At 42.6% G+C, this 15,918-nt stretch overlaps 1 protein-coding gene across 6 annotated transcripts in view; it reads left to right on the top strand.

Annotated features, from left to right (window-relative positions):
* Positions 1-11,095, top strand: part of LOC115791590 (glutamate receptor 1-like) — a 118,392-nt gene extending 107,297 nt beyond the window's left edge. For all 6 annotated transcript variants that reach the window (XM_030745719.1, XM_030745714.1, XM_030745717.1 and 3 more), the window contains 2 exons: positions 1-135; positions 9,497-11,095. In XM_030745719.1, the coding sequence (XP_030601579.1) occupies positions 1-135; positions 9,497-9,709 (348 nt within the window). In that variant the 3' untranslated portion in view covers positions 9,710-11,095. The remainder of the gene's footprint in view (positions 136-9,496) is intronic.
* The last annotated feature ends 4,823 nt before the right edge of the window (positions 11,096-15,918 follow it).

Here is a 15,918-nt window from a genome sequence, read left to right on the forward strand (position 1 = left end):
GACAAAACGAGCGCGCTCAGTTTGAGCAACGTGGCTGGAGTGTTCTACATCCTGATTGGTGGGCTGGGCCTGGCCATGCTCGTGGCTCTGGTCGAGTTCTGCTACAAATCTCGGATTGAATCAAGAAGGATGAAGGTGAGTCCTGACGTTTGACAGGAGCCGGGAAACCAGACAAATAAAATCAGTGTGTTTGCTTTTAAATACATCATTTTGAGAACTCAGCCTGGTCTGCAGGTCTTCATTTAGGACCAGCTTCAGCTGGCTGTTACATGTACAGGTGCTGTCATAAAATTAGAATATTGTAAAAAAAGTTGATTTATTTCAGTAATTCCATTCAAAAAGTGAAACTTGTAAATTATATTCATTCATTACACACAGACTGATATATTTTAAATGTTCATTTCTTTTAATTTTGATGATTATAACTGACAACTAATGAAAAGCCCAAATTCAGTATCTCAGAAAATTAGAATATTGTGAAATGGTTTAATATTGAAGACACCTGGTGCCACACTCTAATCAGCTAATTAACTCCAAACACCTGCAAAGGCCTTTAAATGGTCTCTCAGTCTAGTTCTGTAGGCTACACAATCATGGGGAAGACTGCTGAGTGGACAATTGTCCAAAAGACGACCTTTGACACCTCGCACAAGGAGGGCGAGACACCAAAGGTCATTGTTAAAGAGGCTGCTGTTCACAGAGCTCTGTGTCCAAGCACATTAATAGAGAGGCGAAGGGAAGGAAAAGATGTGGTAGAAAAAAGTGTACAACAACAGGGATAACTGCACCCTGGAGAGGATTGTGGAACAAAAGCCATTCAAAAATGTGGGGGAGATTCACAAAGAGTGGACTGCAGCTGGAGTCAGAGCTTCAAGAACCACCAGCACAGACGTATGCAGACATGGTTTCAGCTGTCACAGTCCTCGTGTCGAGACGCTCCTGGACTAAAGACAAAAAGGACTGGACTGCTGCTGAGTGCTCCAAACTTATGTTCTCTGAGCAAAGTCAATGTTGCATTTCCTTTGGATGTGATACGCCAGACCCAACAGTTCAGAAGAGCTGAAGGCCACTATCAGAGCAACCTGGGCTCTCAGAACACCTGAGCAGTGCCACAGACTGATGGACTCCATGCCACGCCGCATTACTGCAGTAATCCAGGCAAAAGGAGCCCCAACTAAGTACTGAGTGCAGTACATGCTCATACTTTTCATGTTCATACTTTTCAGTTGGCCAACATTTCTAAAAATCCTTTTTTTCTGTTGGTCTGAAGTAATATTCTAATTTTCTGATACTGAATTTGGGGTTTTCATTAGTTGTCAGTTATAATCATCAAAATTAAAAGAAATATATATTTGAAATATATCAGTCTGTGTGTAATGAATGAATATAATATACAAGTTTCACTTTTTGAATGGAATTACTGAAATAAATCAACTTTTTCATCATATTCTTATTTTATGACAGAACCTGTATCTGATGTTGTTTTTACTTTGTTTTGATCCAAATCAAACACAAATATTGAAATTTGAAGAAAATCCATCCACTGGCATTACATGTCTGTTAGCATGAATATACGTTTGTATTTTTCTATCAGCTTAAAACAAATAAACAGGGACATGATTAAAGCCAGTCCTACATATAAAGGTAACCAGTGATGCCAGGATGTGTTTATGTGCATCATCGGGACTCTGGCAGCGCTTTGAAGCAGCAGATGTGACAGTGATGTCAGTCCAGATATAAAAAATGCAGCAATTCAGTCTGAATGTGATAAAAACATAAATAACCTTCTCAAGGTTGTTATTTGAAACAAAACTGGCTTTGATCACAGATTTGATCTGCAAGTTAAACGAAGAATCAAAGATCCCACAGAGGGTCTCAGATTTAGAAATATGATGCCAACAACCCGAGAGACAAAGAAATATTGGTGAATGGAGGCGATGGAAAGAGATGGATTAATTACAGTTTTATTTTTGCAGAGGGTGAAGAAATTCTGCACAACTTGTAATATTAACTGAACACCAAAATTTCTGTTGACTGAGTCATGAAGACATTTCAGTCTTCAGCTGACTGTCTCTTCTTGACACAAGTTTGACCAAAATGACAAATCAGTTCTGTAAGCTCACTAACTCTATTTTTGTTTTTATAATTTTAGCATAATAACACCATAGCTATAATAACCTTGATCCATGGATGCTGTAAGTTTCCTTCTGCTGGCCGAAGCCTGGCCCCGTAGATGAACATAATGTTGGTGCATATCTCTGTCACACCAGAGAGCTCCAACTTCTCTCATTCATGGCTACAGTTTTATTTTTAATCATGTGCATGAGCTGCTGCCCTTTTCTGTGTGGAGCCACAGGCCAGGAGCAAAAACACTTCTGCCATTTCAAAGTACATCAGCTGAACTCTGCTCATCTGCCACTCGGGTCTCGAGCTCCTCTTTATCGCCGGCGTCCATATGTGATGAAACTGCGGTCGCCTCATTACTGACTGGGCTGGTTTATGCTGAGACTTTGATGGGCTGCTCAGAAGGAACAAACAAGTCATTAGAGCCATTTTTCCACAGCAGAGGCACCAGTGTGCTCGGTCTCCTCTCCGTTGGACTTTTGTATTCCCTTCACATGTGCATCTGAGCACAAAGGGAGGACTTAAAAACCTCTGCAGCAGTGACACAACATGTGTGCAGGATTTCATCAGTCAGCAGATGGGGGCGCATACGGAGAGAGGTTACACTGCGGTTACCTGCTGCAGAGGAACTCACATGGAAGAGCGCTACAGCACACATGGAACTGATAATCAATAAAGAAAGATCCATGATGGATGGAAACTAGGCCATTGTTATTGTATCATATTCTCCTGAAACACTGCAGCGAGAGTTTTATGGTCACTTAACTAAACATTTGGACTGTGAAGCTGTTCTAGTTTCTGAAACTCCAGCATTTGTGTAAAGGTAAGATTGACTGAGCACGCTGCTGTCCCAGCACATAACATCAGGCCTCTTTCTCAGATGTTTCCCCTCAAGTCAGATATAAAAAATATTCTTTGGCGTCTGCACTGCATTTTACTTCAACTTCCACTTGCTGATTCATTCTAAGCACCAAAAAATTCTTGGTTAGGCTCAGGCATTGAACAGTACAGGGTTAGGTTCAGAGTCTAAAGAGGACTAAAAAAAAAGCTTAGGGGTGACAGACCCACCTCCCTGAAGACAAAACGCACTGCATCAGGATGCTAGAGGGCGCCCTGTGTGTAAACCACACATGCCAGTGGCTTCAACTATCAACCATTAACACCAACATGTAACATAAACCATTGCAGTCCCATTTTAGAGTATTGAAAAGTTAGTGTCGATTGTTACTTTCACTTCCGTTTGTTGATTAGGCCTTAGCACTCGAAAGATTCGGTTTAGGTGCTGACGAGGACTTGATTAGGTTTAGACCGTAAAAACTGTGGTTATATTTAGATGCTCAAAAGTGCTGAAAGGACTTGATAAGGTTTAGGCACCGAGAAGTAGTTGAATAGGTTTCTCTTCACAGCAATAATCCAACACATGGACTAATGATGAGGTGTGGGTGACAGACCCCTCTCACTGATACCATCACTGAACAGATAAAGGCACAGGTGTCAGAGGACACGTGATGCTCAAGTGAGACACGGCAGCGACTTTGACAAAACGATGCTAATTAATACCTTGGGGATGAGAGTGGGCTGACGGCACAGATACTGATCCTTTTCCATCCGTACCTGTCACCGTCTAACCCCACCATATATGTGTTTGAGTTTTTACTCCAAAAAAGTACTCCACTACACATTACTTGTTAGTTTTTAAGTAATGCATTACTTTTCTTATTTACTCCTGAAGAAAGTCATTTGTTACATTACTTTTGCATTAAATGGCCTTTGACCCATAATTACTAGGGATCAATTTAGGCTCGTGCTGCATGCCTGTCCTAACGAGGACACACGAGATCTTTCTTTCAGTTCAGGTATTAACATGACTGACAGCAGAGGGGCTGAAAACCAACTCAAAGATCAGATCACAGGAAAAAATCAAACCAGCAACGTTGTTTCCACTCTGACACAAAGTTGTGTATCATAAGCAATGGATCCTCAGGGGAAAACTGGGTCTACAACAGAATTCATCCCAATCCATCCAAACCATGTTGACCTGCTGTTGGCAGAGGATCAGGAGAGTTCGAGCTCTTCATCATTAAAATCTGTATGAACCTTGATGCTGATCACATAGAAGTGGAAACATTTCACAGGATAAGTGAAAGCCTGGACCTGTGAGGGGGGGAAGTCATCCATCACTTTGTTCTAGATTACATTTTTCCAACCACTGACTGAGAGTGGTTGACACCTGAAGGTGAGAGGGTCCTGGGTTTGACTACACTGAGGCCTTTTTGGATGGAGTTAGCATAGCTGTTCTCCCTCTGCCTGCAGGGGTTCTCTCCGGGTACTCGAGCTTCCTCTGCTCTGCAGACATACATGTCCTATCAAGGGTGCACCTGACCTTTCACCTTATGACAGTTTGGATAGGCCTGAATTAGAAAAAAAAATGGTTGGTGATAGTTGATGGTCTCCAGGCTTTCCACCTTTGAGGAGTGATTTTCCTTTTGTGCAACTATCTGGTTATTTGTATGTTTTAGAGAAATAATCGATGGATTGCTACAAAATGTGTCATTTTCATGGCCTCCTCGGGCTGGACTGTAATAACTTTGGTGATCCTCTGACTTCTTTTAGAACCATTGTTATAGTTTTTTATTATAGTCAACTTCAGAGGTACTTAGCAAATGAGAAAATGCTCCAAACAGCAGCTTTTCCATCTATAACTCAGGCTTTTTATCGTTTTACGTCACACTCCAGTTTATTTTCAATTAAATTTCTAATGAAAATCACCTTGTACAGTCTAGAATTCCTTTTTCTCATGATACTCAAACCTTTGTACTTAAACTCTGGTCAAATGTATAAGTAATGGTTAAAATTCGGTGTTAGCTGAACAGGGCTGTGTTTGAGAAAATGGTTTGATGGAGGCATTTTTATATTCAGGACACAAAAATGAGGGTTTAACAGGTGGCTGTTAATATCCTCAGGCTACAGCAGTGATGGCCTGACTCTGCAGGGACAGATGCTGCTGTGTTGTTGACATCACATGTGGACCTGCTTTGATAATCAAACCCTCTCTCAAAGTGAGAAACATGGGCGGGAGCTGCCCGGAGTATTCTGTTTAGAGGCGGGTTGTAAGGTGTTTGCTTTGTGCTGCCGATGTGAAAGGAAGAGGGAGCTGATGTCTGACGTTCAAACGTGAGGACACTCGCTCCGAGGTGTTGTAAGTGCTGAAGCCGCTCCAATAAGTTAATAAACCCGGGATTTATTTGTACCAATCTGCCCGACGACTGTCGGCGCTCTGCAGCAAACAGTGAGGGAGCGTGGGAGCCTCAGAGGCCCGATACAGGATATTAACTCTGGATCCACATCATTAGTTTTACTGAGAGGTGCAGCTGAAGGAAAAAGCGCTTCATTCTGCTACTGAAAAACAACTTCTACTCCGCTCGCTTTTGGTGATGACTGTTTTTATACACACACACACACACAGAGTATATTACAGTGTATACTCCTTCAAGAGGAAGGCATCATTTATCCAAAAACTGGCTGTGCAGCTGTGAAACAAGTCATGGAGGCGATTAGGAGGCTTCTACCAGAGCATTGTAGTTTATGCCGAAAGTCTTCTCAGAGTCAAAACTCCGTAAACACATTAACATTTCCAGAGTGTGTCATTATTTCTTATTTCACTATAGAACAAATGTCTATAAATCAGCTTAGAAATCACAGGAATAAAGAAACTCGCTGTAGTGAGAGTCTGTGTGTTCAGAGTTATATAAACACACCTCCCAACCTTTTCCTCAACATCCACCACTCATCGCACACTGCTGTGAAGCTGACAGCTGGGCGCTTGTGGACAGTTTAGGTAACGTATTTACTACCAGGTCAAATGTCAACCAGCAGTATTCTTCATTCTCACTGGTGGTCGCTTCAGTCACTCACGACTACAAATACCAGCAGTTCTGTTCGTGTTGTCTAAAACGCTCGGAGAGCTCTGACTCTTTGTCAGCCTGGCTACAGTGCTGAAAACAAACCTGGGGTTGTTCTTATGTTCTTCAATTAATGATGAATAGTAAGATGTCCTAGCTTTACGGAGGGCTTTTTTATAGAGCAACAAACTCTTTTTCCAGGCTAAATGAGCATCTTCTAGTTTAGTGAGACGCCATTCCCTCTCCAGCTTTCGGGTTATCTGCTTTAAGCTGTGCGTTTGTGAATTATACCACGGAGTCAGGCACTTCTGATTTGAAGCTTTCCTTTTCAGAGGAGCCACAGTATCCAAAGTTATACGCAGTGAGGATGTAAAACTATTGACGAGATAATCGACCTCACTGGGAGCAGAGTTTAGGTAGCTGCTCTGCACTGTGTTGGCACCACGGTTATTATAGTTAATGAAAACAAACGAAATAACAAAAAACATTTTTAAGTGAAATAAAAATGATAATTAAAAGGAAAAAATGAACTGAAAGGTATTGTGGGTTCACAAACTAACTAAACTAACTGAAATTAGAGAGAAAATGTGCTTCGATTTCGTGTTTGTCAGTTTATTCGAAAGCTTTGTGGATTGATATGAAATCACTTTTTCCACTTTGAAAGTTTTAACCAGGCGCTCCACCACTGCGAGCGCACACCCCGGCTCCTCACCGTGTGTCTGCTCACCGTGTTGGTGCACAAAATAATGTCAGCGTTGAAGCGGCAGAGAAAACGTCTCAGCGTTTTTTGTTTGTCGGCACGCAGATAAAACACCAGCACACGACCACGAGGTGATGAGCAACAGATCTCCAGCTCAGAGTATCTCTGGAGCTTGAAAAAAAGAGTGACTGGACTTCTTCTTGTTTCTTGAAGACGTTCCTCCTCTCATCCCAAAGGCTGCTTCAGTTCTCAGCCAAATGGTGGAGAGACCCAGGATTTAAACCCCTGTGGGCGTGGTCCCCCGGAGGTCATTGTGACCCTCTATTGTTCATGTGTGTAAACACGTGTGCCGAGGTGTGAAAGGAGGCGTGGGTCATTACAATCAGTTTGAGACTCCGTAGCACACATAATGCAGCTACACAACAATAGATGCTGGTTGGTTGTACCTCGGCCGCACAAAGAACCACCGCAGAAGTCTGCACTGATAAATGTGTTACTGAGACTGGCATGTCCACACCACTGTGTGACACACACAATCTTAAAAAGCTGTATTTGAGCTTTATTCCTTCAGACGCTCAGAGTTCAGTTTGTTCTGGTTTCTAATGTTTGTGTTCTGATGTTGGAGCTGATGTTGATCCACTGAAGCTGGACCTGCATCTGCTGCTGGGAACTACAATTTAAGAAGAAGAAGAAGAAGAAACAGCCTTTATTGTCCCACAGAGGGGAAATTTGGGTGTAACAGCAGCCGCAGTTATTATAAATATAAATAAAGATATAATAATTCACACTATTAAGAAAAGAATATATATAAAATCAACAAACAAGATTAACCTTAATACTACTAATAATAATAACACTATATACAATGTACATGATGTGCCTGTGTGTTGAACCTTAACAGGCCGGACTATTTACAGTATATTATATATTATCCTACATTGTGTAGGCTATTGTGGTTTTTGTTGGGAGCAGTGATGGTTATAAAGTCTTACAGCTGCTGGGAGGAAGGATCTACGGTAACGCTCCTTTGTGCATTTAGGATGCAGCAGTCTGTCACTGAAGGAGCTCTCCAGCTCAGCAACAGTTTCATGCATGGGATGGGAGACCTTGTCCATCAGTGATGTTATTTTGGTCAATTTATTCTTGTAATTGTAATTTATTGTAATATGTAATTTATTCTTGAGATAAATATTCTGAGATCAGAGTTTATTGGATTTTTCTTTATGCTGCTCCTGTTGATGTCTCGTGATGTTCATGTGTGTCCTTAATGTTACACACATGTAGCACATAATGCTGCTTTCTTGTGAACAGTTGGTTGTTAAATACAATTTATTTTTAATGGTGTAATTTGAGGTCTTATTACACAGTAGTTACTCTTGCACCTGAGAAAATAAAGTATGAAAAATTACAACTAACAAAAACTAAACTTAAACTGAGCATTAAACAAAAAATAGAAACTAATTAAAAGAAACTGAATTAGAGGGAAAAAAAAGTTAACACAAAATAAACTATAATGTAAAATCCAAAACTATTATTACCCTGGCACTAATAATGAACTTAAACTTAGAGCACTGTCAGAAAGACTTCTATGATTTACTGCTCACTCTGTGCTGCTGCCCTCATCCATGACCACGAGCTGTGCGTAGTGTACGAAAGAATGAGTTAAAAAATACTGAAGTGTGTCTGAGCACCTTATCAGAGAGAGAGTGAGGAGCTTGGTCATTCAGGAGAGCCTCAGTGTAGAGCCACCGCTGTCCATATCAAACGGAGCCAGCCGAGGTTAACAAAGATGCTTCTTGGGCACCTCCAAGATTAGATGTTTTGGGCACGTAATACCTGGAGGAGGCCCGGGGCTGACCCAGAACCTGCTGGAAAGAGCTCAGCTGGATTGGGAGTGCTTTGATAATCCCCCAGAAGAGCTGGAGGAGGTAGCGAGGGGAGAGTGGTTTGAGAATCTCTGCTCAGACTGCTGACTCACAGCCTGGACCTGGATAAGCAGCAGAAAGAGGAAGGATGGAGGAGCTAGCTGTAATTTAGCCACACTGCAGGAATGAATGGATTCATCACTTTGTAATGTTGACTGATAAAAACACCGAGCTAATCTGCCAGATCAGCCCCAATAATGTGTGTGAATGAATCAACCTTCTCCACTTGAGGCAGCATTTTACTACTGTGGAAGGCTTGTGTCTGTCAGTGTTAGTGGATGTGGTCGGATTGATCAACAATAAATCCCTCCATTAATTAATAATCAGATACTCCAGTCAGTGATCGTTTTGTATTGGAGGAAGTGATTAGTGGACTAAAGCTGACATCATTTAGTGTTGCTGGGAGCATAAACATCACATCCTGTTGAGCTGCAGCTCCTTCATAGAACCAACATTCTGGCATTTATTTTTATTACTTTTTGGGGTATTTTGCTCATATATGGGGAAAAAAAGTTTGACGTATGAGAAGCGGTTAAATAACAACATGGACTCAAACAGCTTTTCCTGCTGTCTGTTATGGAAGGAAAGAAAATGTCTCCATTATGGATGTCCAGGGTTCAAGATTCACTGAAAATGTGTCGGATTAATTGTGAGCTGTAAACTGTAATACTGATGGAAGACGAAGAAGTTTAACCGTAAATGAAGCTAAAGAGAAAAACTGATTTTCACCTGCTGAATGAAAGGAGTTTGAAATATTTCCCCCTGAATCTGTAAAACTTTCTGAATTTGAATAAAGACTTTTTTTGTGCTTAACGGGCTTTTGTCTCCTCTGTGCCGCCTTACAGGAGCTCATCGACGCGGCCATGATGAGCACCAGCCTCGGCGGGATAGCGGTCGCAGGAGGAGGGGCGGTGGCTGGCGGGTTAGGAGTTGGACCGTCGGGACTTGGAGGCGAGAACGGCCGTGTGATGGCGCATGATTTCCCGAAAGCCGGAGCTCAGGGTTTGCCCTGCATGAGCAAAGCAGCCGGCCTGGGACTGTCCTCCACAGGCATGTGATCCAAACCGAGACTCCTTATTGGACAGGACGCTTTTATCCATCTGTTTGTCAGTGTGTTGGTGAAGAAAGGAGGGGAAAGATAAAGAGAATAAAAGGAGAATAAGGAATGATGAAATGAGGAGTGGTAAGGGAAGTGAAGAAAGGGGAGGAAGAGCCACAAAAATGGATTAAAATGTGTTAAATTCAGTAGAGAAAAGAAAAAGATTTAGACATTTGTCGAGCAGAAGCGCTCATGTTCAGCTCGAATGGACTGAATGCAGCAGCAGTCTGAGCAGAGAGCACCTGAACAAAACACCTGAGAGGACTCGAGTGAGACGAGCGAGCTGCGCTTAAACTCTAACAACACCTACGTTTTCTACGGGCGCCGTCTTAAACACAACTGCTCTGCTGGGAAAAAAAGAAAAAAACAACCCAGCACCTGAGGGGGTGTCCTGGGTTTGGGGGGGGGGGGCTTTTTTTAAAAACCTCTTTTTGCCCTTCACTCGTCCCCTCCTCTTCCTTTCTGCTTCGTCACGTTCACCTTCGTACTGGAGTGGGTTGAGAAGTTCGAGCATGAAGACTGATCTGTGTGCTGCCTCCATAATTCTGTTCATATTACTGCAGTTCAGGTGTCACATACTTTGTGAGTGTGTTGATGTGGACATAAGTCTGCCGGTTAGTTTTAAGCATCCAGTTTTGGGGTTTGTACCTGTGACCCACGTGTCCTGACTCCTGAAACCAGAGGGGCGTGACCACAAAGTCGGAGTTTATTGGCTTAGTGAATTATTTCGATCTTCAAATGTTTTCAGTGTCATGAAAGTGACACTTGGATAGATCACCATAGCAGCTGATGCTGAACATGTAACCTGGTTATGCATAAGAACTACTGCAGTTTACGCTGTGCTTTAAATGTGATGGTGTCTGTTTGCTGAGGGAACACATTAGACAGTACATGCAGCCTGTTGAGCCACGAGTTACTGATACCATGACAGGAAGTCCTGCTTTAACGTCACATCAGTGCTAACAATGTGTCGCGATATCACAGGAATTTACTTACATTAATTTTGGGTTTCAGAAAATGTATAAAGATGCGAAAAGCTGTGATTAGTTACCAAAAGACTGAGATTAGCTTTCTGCAAAAGGTACCTGGGCTCAACTTTAGAGCTTGGAGCAGAGCCGCTAATCCTCCACATCCAAAGCAACCAGATGAGTGGTTCAGGCATCTGATGAGGACGACTTCTGAACACCTCCTAGGTAAGGTGTTTAGAGGACGTCCCATCAGGAGGACGTGGCCGAGGTTAGGAAGGTCTGGGCCTGCTGCTTCCACGCCTCAGATCAGGGATGGATGCATGGATGGATGGATGGAAGGATGGAAGGAATAAAGATGCTTATAAGCTGGATCCTAAGGAGATGAAAAGTCTGTTTTACACCACTGAGCAGCACGCAGACACACGTCTCCTTCACTGAGCTGTGGGTGAGCATGTCACACCTGAAGTCCAGATTTCGGTGTCCTTTCTGGCTCACACGATTTGCATATTTATTGCTCAAATTTAGCACATTTCAAAAGTGAACTGAATAATTCCTTCTGTTGCTTGAAGTCTTGTTTTTACAGTACATACACACACACACACACACACACACACACTACATGAAACAAGGCAGAACAACAGCTCCAAACTTCAGTGATCAAACAGATTGGACAGATGTGCTCCAGCTGTGAAAGAAGCCGTCAGACAGCTGCAGTTCAGGCTCGTCAGATAACACACACGATCATTGTAACATGGAGAATTTAGCTGTGGTAAAAATACACAAGTATTTTTTGGAATAAATTGGACCTTTCTGGTATTTTTACTACTGCCATGTTGGTGGCTCATGATCCTGGTACACTTGTTCATATAAGAAGGCAAATCTATACTAGGTTTCATTTATGGGCAAACTAAGCATGATCTGTTGCAGAGAAGTGTGGTAATGCTTGCATTAACATGTATACTTAAAAGTCTCCCCCCTGGACTGGGGGGGGGGGGGGGCTGCCTGACTTCTGAGACTTGTAAAACTGCAGAAAATTCAAATCCCATGTTTGCTGCCTCAGAATGTCAGTGAACGTCCTGAATCTGAACAGTCCTGCTCACCGTCCAAACGTCCCACCTTTCACCTGTCTAAATTAAGATATCCCCGGCTCAACGTGCAGTACCAAAGATGTCCTGAAGGAGAACGTTGTCACAGGTGTACTAACAGGTGAACCGAGGAATACAACCGCAGCAACAAAGACCCTAAAACGCATGTTTTAAGCCTACATCTAAAATAAAGGGACAGGCCTCACTATCCCAATACTTTTTTGGGGGGCGGGGGGTTTTGTGGTGAACTTATGCTCAACTTTGCCAGACTGACACACACACATTATGTACGAGTGTTGCTTTCCATTGTTTTTTATTTGTTTCAACCAAGTTCATTGACAAACTAGTTTAATATTCTTTAAATATACTCAAAGATTCATTTTAACCTCTTAGCATCCTCCAGGTCACCAGCGTCTGCTTTGACTGACCCCTTCATATATACAGGTTTGTGTGTCATACCGAAATGGAAATCTTCTACCAGAAGAAAAAGTCCAAAATGACTGACAGCTGATTTGAGAGGTAAATTCTGCAGTTCCTCAAGCTGCCCGTGTTTAGCATGAGGCTAATGTAGAGCCGTAGCTCCACCGGTGACCTGAAGGATGTTCAGAGGTTAGATCAACAGCTGATGATATATTCTACAGGAAGAAACTAACTCTAAGGTCCTAAAGAGGCACAAATGAGATGTCACTATAGAGGACAGGACCTGCCTCAGACAGCTCGAGTATACCAGCTGTGAGCACCACGAACCCTGAACCCAGAGGTCAGCCATGGAGGAAGATCCACAAGTTCACGTGGTCAAAACAAAAGTTTTAAATGCTCGAAAACTCCCACCTTCTAGAACTTCGTGTTTCAAAGCCACAAATCTTCAATGAAACATTTTGTTTTTGACTGAAGGCGTCGAGAACAGGTGTTCACGTTTATGGGATATCTGGGACCATTATTAGGGACAACTCATCATCAGGCACACAGCACCACATTCAACCAGCTGCTAGAAGCCACAGAAGAGTCTGCTGAGCTGTCGCTGCACTCCTAAAGCCTGGTGTATTACTGTGAGGAAACGGTCGTCCACTGAGGGGACCAATCAGAACTAAAGGGCATAGCCACTAGTAAATGAAAGATGTCCACACAAACAATTCTAGATCTTCAAGTTACACTACAGGAGATAAGAGGACTAACCAGACAGCATGCTCAGTTATACCAGGTTTCACAGTTACTTTAAGTGGTCGATGATTCAGAGTATTCAAGCTCTTCTGTTAGACGGAGCAGAAACATTTTATACTGTGAAAAAAAAAAATCAGCACATGTTGTAAATTGTCTGTTTTGCTTATTTTGGAATAATCTTTTGATTTTTGTCAGTTACTCTATTTAATAATAAACCTGACTGACTGTTGGACTTTGGTAGTGAGTTCTCTGGGTTCAGCAGTAGAGTTCAGGTGGTTTAAGGTCGTTTAATAGTATTCTAACTACACCTCAAATATCCCTATGCCCAGGGGGCAGATTAAATCTCCCCCCTGACCTGTTGTCCTGGCTCCCCCTTGCCGTAGCATTTGTTGTGATAGCAGGTATGCTATTACTGACCCTTATTGGAAGTATGCCCTGGTCGGGATTCGAACTCCTGACCTCCTGCTCTAAAGACGGTAATGTTACTACTACACCATTCCAGCTGCTACAGTCATAGAGCTCTATGTATCTCTCTATAGACATATTTCCCACTCAACACGAGGCTCTTTGAAACTCTGTCTCGTGTCTTCTAATAGTATGTCTCCCCCCTATAGGACAGTGAGATGGAGGAGTGTGATATCAAGCTTCTCTCCTCTTTAATTATCTGTCATGGCCGATTGGTTTAAATGACAGTTCTATAGAACAGCAGAAATAGCCACAGGCAGCTTTAATGTGGTGACTGAGCCTCTATAAAGACCTCAGACTCTGAAAGGAGAAAAAAAAGCTAAAAAACATTTTTTTGTGTGATGAAATTAGACAGCAGGACAACCAACACTCCAAAATCCACTGCAGAGCTGCCTGACAGCAGAGGCAGATCAGTGAAATCTCACTCTGGTGTGAAGTGATAATGTGACCAGAGAGGCTGCAGAAGCTCAATAAAGCATCCCTTCAGCAGGCGTTTCTGAGGAAAATCACCCTGCAGAAAGCATGATGTACCGTCACAATCAATACTGAGTCTGTGACACAGAAAGCTTGTTCTCAGAGGTTTGACAGCCACTCAGGAAACTAGGACAGTGGGCACTTTTCAGCTGTGTTTTATGCTGAATACACAAGGAATGTGAACAATCAATCTGACTCACACAACAGGCTCATTAACACCCACCTGATCCCAGCGTGGCTCAAAGGGAACCTCTTACGCTTTTCTGTTCTGTCGCGTATAAAGCCTTCCAGTCCTGGATGTTCATATTACACACTGCAGAAGTTTCTAATAATCAGGTCAGTGTATGTATAAGTAAGCTCTGTAAAACGGTCATCTCAGGCATAGAAGCCACGCCCACCTGTTCCTGCTGTTGAAACCTTTTGTTTACGAGGTGCAGCCAATCAGAAAGTTGGCTTAAAGGTACTCCTTGGAATTACCCTCCTCAAAATAGAAACTTTCACCACCAGGTGGCAGCGTTGTTCCAGTGAGTATGTTGTAGTTTCCAGAGATGTGCTGCCATTTTTAACTTCACACATTTCCTATTAGCGCTCCATGTTTCCTCGAGGGGCTTCGCCTTTTGCAGGCTGGCACTGTAAATAAGAATGTGCACTTTGGTCAGTTAAATAAAGGTCACACGGGGTCACTGCACCACCTTCTGTATATACAACTGGTATTAATATAAAAGTACAGCCCTGCCACAGCTCAGTTTCACATAAGATAATCCTTTATTTGCCCCACATTGCGGGAAATTTTTCAGAAATTTCAGCTAATGTCTCTTTAACACAGCAGATGTTGCACATGGTCATAGTGTTTGTTTCTGTTTGGTAGTTTGAGGTAAATCTGAACATTTTTACACAATTTTAAAGATGAGAAATCACAATAAACACCTTTTACAGAAGGTTAGCCAAACGGGGGTGCAGTTAAAGCAGCTTCTTTCAGACAGTGGATGAATGAGGGCTACACCAAGGCCCAGTGCAAAATAAAGAAGGGTTATTTTGAGCTGTCAATCATGCAAAGGTCCTCTAGCAGAGTCCAAGAATAAAAATGTAGAGCTGTAAACGAGGACCACTTTAATGTTCAAAACAAGACCCCATTCAAAATGAAGTAGATCTGAACACAAACGCCTGCAGCGACATAATGACCCATCAGCTAATTCAACCAATGAGCAGCTCTGAGAAGGAGCAACAGTGGAAGAATGGTGCTCTGAAAGCAGAAAGGTTCCAACCTCAGCAAAGTCACGTGAGTGATTCAGGCTCCTGCACCAACAGTGAAACCTTGGTATTACTGTAGACGTGCTGTGGAACATCAGTGCAAGTTATTTACTCCAAGATGCTCTCAAGACAGAGGAAACGCTCACAGCAACTCCCAGCTGTAAAGCTTTGTTAGCTTCGCCCGCTTTAAACCCATAAAGCAGGTCTATACAACAAATATCCCCAAAACTATGAAACTACTCCAAGAAATCACTGCAGTTACACACTGAGGATAAGACTCCATGAAACTAAGGGATCAGGTTTCAGCCTGTGTGGCTTCAGAAAGCATTAAATGATCCAGTTTAATCAGAAATATCAGAGCCGTCACTCTTGTTTCCTGTGAATACTGAACTAAATCAAAGGACGTTAGCTCGAAACAAACAGAATAACTAATCTGATGACTTATTTTTGATTTGAGAACATTTGATTAGCTGTGAATGAAGTCGACTTCATGCAGTTTCCCTTTCCTCGTGCAGACAGCCGTCGATCGACAACATTTTGGCAGCTCAAAGCTGAACTGAGCATTAAGCAGCAGCAATTCTATTAAAACAGACTGAAGTCTCTCAGAGTCACCTTTCTAAACGCTGCGTCCACAGCAATATTCCCATCTGCACAAAGATGGCAGGCATTCGGCTTCAGGCACTCACACACCGCTTCAGCAAAGAATCGCACACATTTGTGCACTATAAAAGATTATGCGGTGAGGGGAAACAGAAGGTGTTTAA

The sequence above is a fragment of the Archocentrus centrarchus genome, chromosome 14, assembly GCF_007364275.1.
Source record: "Archocentrus centrarchus isolate MPI-CPG fArcCen1 chromosome 14, fArcCen1, whole genome shotgun sequence".
Classification (NCBI taxonomy): Eukaryota; Metazoa; Chordata; class Actinopteri; order Cichliformes; family Cichlidae; genus Archocentrus; species Archocentrus centrarchus.